Genomic DNA, 11,096 nt, shown 5'->3' on the forward strand with positions numbered 1-11,096 from the left:
TATAAAACCGTACGTATAAAACCGTAAATGGAATCGATTTCAATAAAAAGTCTAAGAGCTGAATCTTAGACAACAAAATTAACAAACTTCTAGCTTGTTTGCTCAGGATAGCAAACCAAGAGAACACAAAATAATGTATTTAAATCACAAATTCAGAGGAAGTAAAATGTCTAGCTAATGCTAATTATGAAGTGAATATTCTAGTAAATATTAGCAAAACTGATTTAAGGACTACAATACTGGAATTGGCAATAACTATGGAAATATCAAGAACACTGCCAGGGAGCCACTCCGGTGGTGAAACTGACTGTCTAAGTATTATGGACTATTTTTTATCCCACTTTGTGCTCTTGAGTCGTCTTAAAAATCCTATAATAAGCAGGTACTAATTTTGACTAGGAATAAAAACCAACTAAAACAACAAAATCTTTCCCTAAGTAGGGAATTCGTTCTTTTAGACCTTTAAAGGTAGAAAGAGCTGCCTTTCTAAAATTTAAGAGAAGCAAAATATTGACATTCAGTCAAAGGAGTGCCAAGGTTCAGGGAGCCCAGTAATGGGCCCGAGAGGCCTTGTGACTCTGGGCTGACCGATGGCCCAGGGACCACTAACGGCAAATTGAATTTCTAGATCACCGGTTGCCTTCATGGCTTTCTGAAGCCTCTAGAATGTGAAAGTAGACACACCAATTTTGAAGTGCCATGCAAACATATGAATTCTAATCATGCCTTGAGGTTCGATGGAATATCTGTCACTAGAAAGCTATTTACAAAGTGCCCTAAATTTTGCACATCTCGATGACAAGGTTTTGATCGTTTGTTTTTACTAGTAACATGAATAGATGAAGTGCTCTTTACTACATTCATGAAATAAGTAAAGGAAGATTAGGATTTTTGATTTAGGCCACTCTGGATATAGTACCCTCGGAAAAAACTGCATTGCTCGCTCTCATTCCCTATGAAATAAAGCTGAATTATGGCAAGGCTCTCTCCTGCGTGTTTGAAACACTGCGGAGTATGGTCTATGTGTTTGCTATAAAAATGTAGAGAGAGATAAACAGGTAAGAAAAATCTTTTCTCCATTTCTTTTTGGAGAGGAAAATTAATTACTATATACATACATTACCTTGTGGAACGTGTACGTATAAACGCAATTGTTCACTCACACCCATTTTTAAAATGCCCGCTTGGTGACATCACTTTGCTAGGGCCAGATAAATGATGTTCTGTGCTCCGTGGAGCTTATGTAGCGAGAGCTTGTGAGAATGTGAGAAGTAGAGGCACATCCACAGGGTGATAAGAGACTGCAACAGTGGAAGTGTGACTTGAGGTCACCTTTTCTAAACTGGCATTCCCAAAGAACTCGAGCTGGTTGAATTGTACCTCGAATTAATCCGATGAATTAGCTTTGAGAATGTTGGGGATTTGTGGCTCACATTAGCATATCTAAGGATATGTGAGATCTCCCCCCCCCCCCCCAAATCTGTGGAACTTTGTAGAACTCAGTGTTTCCCCATCACATGTGTCCACAGAACCTTCTTTTCCTGCAATCCTTTATCACAAGGTTAGGGCTCCTGTGGGTCGAGGGCCACACTTTATGCAAAGTCTATTTACCGTGTACATTAAATGGGGAAAAAGAAAAAACCTTCTTAAAACATCAGCTTCATTTTTGAAGGTTTCCTGTCATAAAAATATGATCAACTTGGACCTTTCCCATTGCATCAACTTCTGTTGGTCCTACTAAACAGAGTGAAGCACTTACAGCTTTCTTACACTGATACTTCCTCCTTCTCCAAAATGCATTCCCAGTAACGGGGAAAAAAATCTATGACCTACTCAGTGTTATCTCTAGGAAAGCTGAACTGTCAAGTTCCTGGTAGGGCTTGACCTTATTATTTCTTTCTCTTTAATGGAGGACCTCTAAACAGCAGAATATGGCTGTCTTTTAATCCTTGCTTTTTAAGTGAGAGAGGGGTGCTAGAAATATGATGGTTTGTTTCTCTCTTCTCTCCGAAATATCTGATCCCCTGCCTAAATATTGTCAGTAACTCACAGGGGTCAGTGAAGTCCGTTATTCAAACATAGGCAAACTTAAGAAATCTCTGCCAAGTGCCTGGACTGTTCCAGGCACTCTTCTAACATCGGGTGTATGTACAAGGTGTATGTTCATGGGGGTATGAACAGGACTGACAAGCTTATAAACCTAGTGGGGAAGGTAACCAACGAACACATGGGTATATACACAATTGCAGACAGCGCTGAGCGCTAGAATGAAATCAAAACCGGAAGCCAAGCAGTTTTTCCTCCCCAGGTGAGGGGAGCACTGTGTACGTGGTAGTCAGGGAAGGCTTCTCTGTGGAGGAGACTTCTGAGCTGAGAACCAGATAGTGAGGAACCAGCTGATTTTTCTGGATCCAGATAAATGGGCCCATAGGAAACTAGAGAAGTCTGGAGTATGCTGGGCCTGTTTCCCTCAAGGGACTCCTGGATTCAGGTGTGTGCTCTGGCTTGCAAAGTTAAATTTTGGAACTCAAACACTTTCCTTAAAATGTGGGTTCCTTTTAATCTCGCAGGGAGGACAGCTGTTTGCCAAGTGGGCAGCTGAAGCTCTCCTCCATTTCTGTCCTTCAGGAGAACAGTATTTCTAAGTGGTATACAGTTGGGCCTTGTTAAGAGTGAGAGCAATCTGAATAACAGTTGCTATTAATATACTGGTTATGTGAGAGGTTTGGAATTATACAAGCGTCGGGAGTTCAGCTCAGATCTGAAACTCATCTCAGTGCTGTTCTAAGACTCAGCCGATCTGGCTCCCATCACTCTAAGCTCCTCCACGGAGACCTCCCACCCCCTCCCAGGCCCCAAACCAGCCCATTCTGACTATTCACAGACTAAATTTTACCTAAATCGATTTCCTTTGAGATGAAATGCTGGTGTTGGCTTATCTTTAGAAATAAGAAATTGCAAGCTGCACAGCCACTGAAATTATGAACTTAACAACAAACCATATGGGTTATAGAATTCCTATAATAACAAACACGTTCTGGGAAGCAAACAACAAATTACCTAGCTTACTTTTCAAATTCAACATTCCTTTCCGCTTGTTTGTTTGTTTCAAGGCCAGTAGGAGGGTGACTGTGCACCAACTGCTCAAAAACCCAGGCGGCAGAGAAGAGGGATTTGGATTAGCCAACTCATCGACCCTATGGAACCCGTTCTTTGCTGCCTACCCTGGCACAATTTGGCTGGGAGGAAAAACCTTGATAACGTTGAGAGCAGTTCCCCCTACCCTCCTCCCCCTCTTTTGGCACCCCACCCTACCAGCCAGAAGCAGAAGTCTTATGAAGAGGTTTTGAGGAAAACGTCCTGTTGTGGTCTCTTTCTGTCCCAAGGGATTCGCTGACCACGTCCTTGACCTTGGGACAGAGGCAGAGTTCAAACCAAGTCTATGGTGTCAGGCTGCTGGTCTCCCTTTTCTGGAAGACTCCTGACGATGCCCCCTTTGCTTAAAGATTGTAGAGGTAACTAGTGTTCTCACGCAAGATGGCCAGGGTGTGGGAGAGCGGCTGACCTTTGATTCTGGCGATCTCGCGAACCGTGTGCAGGGCCAGGCCCGGGTGGGCATACTGGCAAACGCTTTTGGGAACCCCACGAGGCAGGAAGTAGGGCGCATCGGTTTCCACGACGATTCTGTCTAGCGGGATCATTCTCAGAGCATCCCGGGTCTCCCAGGCGGAGGAGTAGGTCAGGACTGCTGTGAACCCCACAGACATGTTGGGAAAATACTTCAGGAGGGGCTCGAGGACTGGGTAGTTGCCCGTGAAGCAGTGCCGGTGGATCTTGTAGTCAGGGGGCACCCTTCTTTTCATGATCCCCAGCAGATCTTCGTCAGCTTCTCGGCAGTGGATCACCAAGGGCTTCTTCAGGGACACGGCCAGCTGCAGCTGTCTCTCAAACACTCTGTGCTGCTGTGGGACAGGTGTGGTGCACTTGTAAGAGTAATCCAAGCCCATTTCTCCAAACGCTATGGCCTTGGGGTGCCGTAGGGCATGCAGCAGCTTTCTTTCTTGAGTGTCATTGTAGTAACGTGCAAAATGGGGGTGACAGCCGAAGGCCCCCCAAACCAGATCATCTTTCAGCAGCTCTTCCCACAGGCCATCCCTTAGTGTGCGAGGATCGCAGAAATCGGAGATGCAGCCCTGGAACTCCTTAGGGAAGGAGCAGTTATACATTTCTGTGAACTTGCTAAAGGTCCCTTTGAAAGACAGCTTGGAGTACAGAATGTCCAAGTGACAGTGGGTATCAATGAAACCCTGATCGTGGCCTCGACTCCAGTGGCTCCTCGGCCAGAAAGGAGACGCATACTCTCCAAAAGGATATGATGACTCGGTCTCCTCTTGGACAGTTGGCTCCTGGGCTTCTAGACTGCTGGGGAACCGATAGGAGTGAAAATTCTGGGACCAACCTTCCTCTAATGCCTTCCAGTCTGGGGGCCAGTTTTGGAAGTGCATTTCTGAGCTGGAGGAATAATCACTGAAGAAGCTGTGGCTGCCCCTCCCAGCCTGGGATGTGCTGTCACTGCCGGGGCCCATGGAGGGATAGTAGGAAGGCTGGGGGCTACTGCTCCAGTAGCTGGTGTAGGCCTGCCCGGGATCCCTGTACAAATGAGGCTGGTCCAGGACACAGTCAGCAGGGAAGGGCGAAGGCTTGGGAACTCCTGAGAGACCCAGGGAGATTGGCTTCTCCTGAGGGAATCTGAATGCAGATAGCTCTTCCATACCAGGCAGGTGACTTGCTGAGTACGGGTGCTCAGCCATGGCCTCCCATTCTTGATGCTTTTGCATTTCTGAGGAAGGGTCACATTTGTCTAGAAATTTTAGGGCTGGAGAGCCTTTTTCAAAAATGACCACCCTTCGGTCGCTAGGTGGCTTCTCACAGGCTTTCTCCAGCGGATCGATAATCACCCTCCTGTTACCAAAATTGTTGACCTCTATCGCTAGCTTTTCCTTCTCCACTCTAACCTCGGGGGCTACCGGCTGCTTGTTCTGAGGAGCAGAGAAGGTGACGACCCTGGCAGGTCTTTGGCCCGGGTTGGGACGCTCTCTTGGGCTGGGTTTTACACTAGTGCCTTCGTCGCCTTCTTCCATCAGTTTTCCCAGGAGGCCCTGGATACCCTTCCCATAGACGGTTGGCGAGCTCTGGTCGTGCAGTGTAGCACTCTTTCTCTTGACCTGGTTGGCATCCTCGGTCTTATCACTTTGACCCTCAACTTGGGCTGCGAAGTCAGAGTTTGGGGAGTTACGGGAACTGTGTTTGGAATTGCTGCTAAAGCGGTAGGCATCCTCGAGAGAAGCCATTTCCTCTAGGGAGGGCCTAACGGAGCGCAGGAGTTGGTACGGGGGGATTCCACGGACAAAAGGAGCCCCGAGTGATCCCCCGAATCGGGCAGTCTTTAAAGAGTCTCCACCCACACCTGGTCCTGAGGAATGGGGTGGTTGGGGCGGGGGGGCGGGTGGGAGGAATTTCTCCCAGCAGGCTGCACCCCGGAAAAACCTCAGCTTGAAGGCCACAAGTCCTTTTTCTGTGTTCTCAGGCGGTGGGGGACGCTTGCCTCTCCTGAACGTGATCTAGAGTTAGGAGCTGGCCAGCTGGACGGGGCACATCAGTGGGCTCCCAGAGGTGTCCGCAGTTCCCGGGGGAGCCTACCTGGGTGCTGCTCTTGCGGTACTGAACCGCGCGCCGCTCCGGTAGCTTAGCGACCTCGTCCCTACTCTTTCAGCTGCCCATGATGGTTCTCGGTGTTCCAGAGATGGCAAAGTCCTCCAACAGAGTGTGTGGCTCCAAAGCGCTTTGGAAAAATCGCAAGGATCGAAGATTTCCGGAAAGCTCGCTCTGGCGTCCAAGCCACAACGTGCTTCGGAAATTTCTAAGCACTTTCTCTTTCGCACATAGGTACTTCCGGGGGTATCAAAGCACTTCCGGGACCATAGAGCGCTTCCATTTGGTTTGGAAAACAAGGTCCTTCCGAGATGCCAAAGCCCTTGAAAAGACCGTAAGGTGCTTTGGGGACCACACACGGGGTGCCCAGAGCCTAGAGGTCCAGGCTGCCAAAGGGGTGGCTAGGGTCCAACGCAGCAGTGGAGCGAAAGGGGAGGTTCGCACCCCCCTCCCTCCACTAGTCTTGGCCACCGGAAATACCCCCCCAACAAGGGGCTGGCCTCCCGCCCCCACCTCCGGTAAGTTGGCCCCTGTCCCCCCCCTCAACCCCCCGTTGCCTCTTCCGCCTCGCCTCCATGGCCGAGGCCCCCCCCCCATCTCTGGCCCAGCCAGGGTTCCGTAGGAGCTGCTACCATCGTTTGCTGTTTGTTCCTTTGTTTCCCCCATTCTTTTAGGAAAACATGGTTTTTAAAACATCGTTTAAATATACATGCTTTTAAAAAACATAGTTATAATTATAGCATATTACCATTTTCAGTTCTGTGGTTTTTTTCACTCAACATTTCTGCGTATCCTAAGTATTTTTCTTATTGCTGTATAGTTTTCGAAAACATCATACTAGTGCCTTCATAATATTCCACAGAGTACAAAGATGTGCCATAATTCACCAAACCCTTCCCTTCCTGTTAACTTTTTAGGCTCCCTCACTCGAGTTTTTTTTCTATTTAAAAAAAAAAAAAAACGCTGCAAAGAACATCTCTGCACATATGTTTCTCCATATTTTGGTTTGTTTCTTTGGGCTACATGCCCAGAAATGGAGTTCCTGAGAAGAAGTATAGGAATTTAAAAATGGCTCCTCATAGCACCACATTGCCCTAGAAGAATTGTAGTAGTTTAAAATCCCATCCGTGATGAATAATCCCACCAGGCCCATATTACGGGAGAAACAAAACCGCTGCCTCATTTTAATTCACTCTCATCTGATAATTTCTTAGAGCAAACATTTTTCTTTTCTTTATTGACCCTCTGGTGAATTTCAAGTCCTTTTTTTCATCTTTTTTTAGGGTCTTTTAAAAGTTAAGTAATATTTTTATAAAATAAACNGTCACGTTTAGGTTTTTTTGTTAGTATGTTTATTTTTTACTTACATTTTATTCTTTTGAGCTTATAACTTGTTTTTATACTCAAGTCTTTATTTTTTTCTTTCATAATTTTCTTCTTCTCCTAAGCCTAGAGTGGTCATCCTCCCTTTCAAGGCTTTGAGACACACACACACACACACACACACACATCTGGAGGGTGGGTACAGGGTAACAGAAACAGATTTGTTATATGTAAGCTGATAATCCATCTGGTATGTATTTGGGGTTATGCTTTCTTTTAGGTTGGGATATACTTGATGCTATTCCAAGTTAGTACTTTTTTCACTTACTGATGTGTGATTCCTTTTTCATGTGTTAAATTCCTTTATGTGGGGCGCCTGGGTGGCTCAGTCGGTTAAGCATCTGCCTTCGGCTCAGATCGTGATCCCATGGTTCTGGGGACCAAGTCCCTCATCATGCTCCCTGCTCAGCGGGGAGTCTCCAGGACCCCTGGGAACACGGATTTGCTTATTGTTTATATAGCTTGCCTTTTCTATAATGTCCTATGAATGGAATCATACAGTATATAACTTTTTTATACTGGTTTCTTTCATGAATAAACATGCATTTAAGATTTATTCATGTCTTGGGGCTCCTGGTTGGCTCAGGCGATTAACCGTCTGCCTTTGGCTCAGGTCATAATCCCAGGGTCCTGGGGTCGAGCCCCAAGTGGGCTCCCTGCTCAGCGGGGAGTCTGTTTTTCCCTCTCCCCCTGCCGCTCCCCTTGCTTGTGCTGTCTCTCTCAAATAAATGAATAAAATCTTTAAAAAAAATTCCTGTAGGTAATAGAGTCTATTTCCATACTATTTTTCTTTTTCATGTACTATTACGTTTCTTGTTGTTGTGGCATTGTACTATTTTAATAATTGAAGCATTAAATTATCGTAAGGTATAAAATCTGGGAGAGTTAGGTCCCTTCCATTGCCCTTAATTTTTATAATTTTCTTTAATAGGCAGACTTGTCGATTTCATCAGCTGGACATAGAATTATTTTTTTCAAATTCCTCCAAAATACCAATGAACTTAAAATGTGTTATTTTAGTCTACTTATCCAGAATATAGTCTACCTATTCGTCAAGTTCATCTGTATTTTTGAGTGAGTGTTTTTAGGCTTTTATCTGGGTCACAGAGTTTTCATTAAAACTATTTTTAAGTGTTTTGTAATTTTTTATTCTGTTGCGAACATACTTTTCCCTCCCACCATATTTTCAGCTGGTTATTGCTACTACATGAGACTATTTTTTATTACATTTAAAAAAAAAATTTAAGTAGACTCCATGCCCAGCGTGGAGCCCGAGGTGGGGCTTGAACTCACCACCCTGAGATCAAGACCTGAGCTGAGATCAAGAGTTGGGCGCTTAACCACCTGTGCCACCCAGGCACCCCTAAGAGTATTTTTGATTCATTTGTATTTATGCTGAAATCTTTTATTTATTCTTAGTTACTCAGCCTTTGCTTATGCCATTATTTTATCAGCCTATAATACTTTTGTCTCTTTCTTGCTAGTATTTTTATTTCATACCTTCTGACATTGTCCAGAACACCTCAAAAAGGTATTAAATAATGTTGTCAGTAGGGGCATTTTTGTTCCATTCCTGATTGTAGTGGATGCATAGGTTACCTAACTGTAATGCTGTTCTAGAGCCGATGATTTCGGTCTTGTTAAGGAATTACTCTTGTATTTTAAAATGGATGGGGTAGGAAAATGCGTGCTTTGTGCAGGTGGCTTGTAACTGTTGCAGAACTATTGAATTCTGTTTGCTTGTATTTTAAATCATAAGTAGTGAAATTGTCTGGAAGCAGCCTTGCACAGTCCTATCACCTGGGGAGCTTTCAAAATCGGTAATGCTTGGGCCTGCTCTGAAAGATGCTGATTTCATTGTGTGTGGGTATGTGTGTGTGGGTGTGGGTGTGGATGTGGGCCAAGCAACAGGAGTTTAAAAAGCTCTGTAGGTGATTTGTATGTGCAGCGGAGGTGNGGACTACTACTCCGTAGTTGACTTTGTAATGATATGTCTATCAAGAATTGAAATTCACTTTGCGGCTTTCCATCTGTTTTGGTATCCGGGGGAGTTATGTGATGGGGTAATTTTCTTTTCCTTGAAAGTTCGAAAGAATCCATTAGTAAATCATCCTGGCTGGAGCTTTTTGTTGGGACAACTCTTTGGTAATTTTTTTCACTTCTTATTTGGTTATAGTTCATTCGTTGTGATTTAACAATTCACAGTTCTTACAAAAATCGCTTATTTAATTGGGGTTTTAAAGGTTATTTTCATAAAAGCTTGCATGATGTATTAAGATGATTTATATCTTATAATTTATTACATTTTTATGTTATGCCATATCTCATTTCTGACTTTATACTTTCTTGATTATCTTTACTAGAATTTTATCTATTTTATTTATTAAAGAAACTCTCAGATCTATTTATTGCAGTTGTTTTTCTCTTTCAAATTCTTCTATTTATGCTCTTACCCTTTTTGCTTTCTACTTGTTTTCCTTATGACAAATTTTTACACTTCCAAAAAGTTTTGCTCGATTCATTGCTCGCGGAGTCAAAACTCTTGACTACATTTCAGAATTACCTGGGTTGCTTTTAAAAAATACTAATGCCCCTCTTACCTGATGTGATGTGGTCCAGGAGAGAGGGGTCATCTTTGGTGGAAAAAAGGTGTTTTCATTTTTTTTATTTTTTATTTTTTATTTTAATTAATTAATTAATTAATTTATTTGACAGAGAGAAACACAGCCAACGAGAGAGGGAACACAAGCAGGGGGAGTGGGAGAGGAAGAAGCAGGATCCCAGCAAAGCAGGGAGCCTGATGCAGGGCTCGATCCCAGGACCCTGGGATCATGCCCTGGGCTGAAGGCAGATGCTTAACGACTGAGCCACCCAGGCACCCCAGAAAGGTGTTTTTATTAAAGCACGGGGACAGGACCTGTGGGCAGGAAAAGCTGCACTGGGATTGGGGAGAGCAATGGATGATCTGCTTTTAAGTTGGGGGGTGGGGGCAGAGAAAAAGGATGTTTCCGAAAGGATTTTCCTATGTTAGAGAAGACTTACAAGATCCTGGAGGTCTGGCTGTTGTCAAGCTAAGGTTGCTTTTTGCGTGTAGCAAAACATTAACGTTAAGGCAGTTGTGAGCTCCTGGAGGAATGTCACACTCTGCCTGTCTCAAGTATTTTTCAATAGGCTGCAAGTTATGAGGAAATTTAATTTTATCTACATTTCTTTTGCCTTTGTTCTCCTCATCATTACCCGCCCCCAAGATTGTGATTTAATTTGTTTAGGCTTGGGTCTGGTCGTCGTCTTCTTTTTTTTTTAAGTTTCTGATTTGATCTACTTAAGCTTGGGTCTGGTTTGTTTGTTCTTTCTTTTTCTTTCTCTTTCTTTCTTTCCTTCTCTCTTTCTCTCTCTCTTTCTTCCTTTTTTTCTTTTTTGCTAATTTCATATTGCAGAGCCAAGGCTGAGAATAGCTGAGTTAGAACATAGAACTGAATAAGCTCTCTTTAACTTTAAAGTTCTTTTATGTAATAATCTAAACCCAGTAATTCGCCCAAGATGATGGATTTACCTAAATTTTATAGGTTTGCATGTCTTTAAATTTTATTAGATCTACCATACTTTTTTTTTTTGTATTTTAAAATTTACCTCTAACACAATAATTATTAGGAGTGAGAATTTTCGTTTATAGTTACATAATACATTTCTAGTTGTACTTGTGGTTCATGACTAGAACTTATATAATTTCTATATGTTCGGTTTATCAGAATTTTTTGTAAATTAGCATATGTAGGGGAGGAAAAATAATTTTCCCTTTACCCTTCTAGATGCTCGAGCTAAGATGCCCCTGTAATACAGCACAGAAAAAAACAAGAAAAAACCAAAAAGTAGTTTAGTAACCTGTATACCTCCTGTGTACATGGGAGAGACCCAGGAAAACTGAGTAACTGCCACAAATGGCCCGAACTAGCAGCTTAAATACCATCTCCAGCTTAAGACCAAAGAGGATGTTGGGGGCG

General features: G+C 43.6%; 2 protein-coding genes across 2 annotated transcripts in view; one reads left to right on the top strand and one right to left on the bottom strand.

Annotated features, from left to right (window-relative positions):
- EFHC2 (EF-hand domain containing 2) overlaps nucleotides 1-11,096 on the top strand; it is a 195,873-nt gene that overhangs the window by 63,946 nt on the left and 120,831 nt on the right. The window lies entirely within an intron of this gene.
- LOC103679211 (putative deoxyribonuclease TATDN2) lies at nucleotides 3,449-6,347 on the bottom strand. The gene is made up of 2 exons (XM_040626424.1): nucleotides 6,270-6,347; nucleotides 3,449-5,621 (listed from the first exon to the last, which is right to left on the bottom strand). Exons 1-2 carry the CDS (start codon nucleotides 6,345-6,347, stop codon nucleotides 3,501-3,503), a joined length of 2,199 nt encoding a protein of 732 aa, XP_040482358.1. The 3' UTR covers nucleotides 3,449-3,500.

The sequence above is a fragment of the Ursus maritimus genome (genome assembly GCF_017311325.1).
Source record: "Ursus maritimus isolate PB19 chromosome X unlocalized genomic scaffold, ASM1731132v1 scaffold_X1, whole genome shotgun sequence".
Taxonomy (NCBI): domain Eukaryota; kingdom Metazoa; phylum Chordata; class Mammalia; order Carnivora; family Ursidae; genus Ursus; species Ursus maritimus.

Bases quoted from the DNA above. Each gene is read 5' to 3' on its own strand.
- LOC103679211 (XM_040626424.1), bottom strand. From the start codon at position 6,347: ATGGTAGCAGCTCCTACGGAACCCTGGCTGGGCCAGAGATGGGGGGGG. The intron at 5,622-6,269 runs GCAACGGGGGGT...TCCTAACTCTAG, and splicing joins ATGGAGGCGAGGCGGAAGAG to ATCACGTTCAGGAGAGGCAA.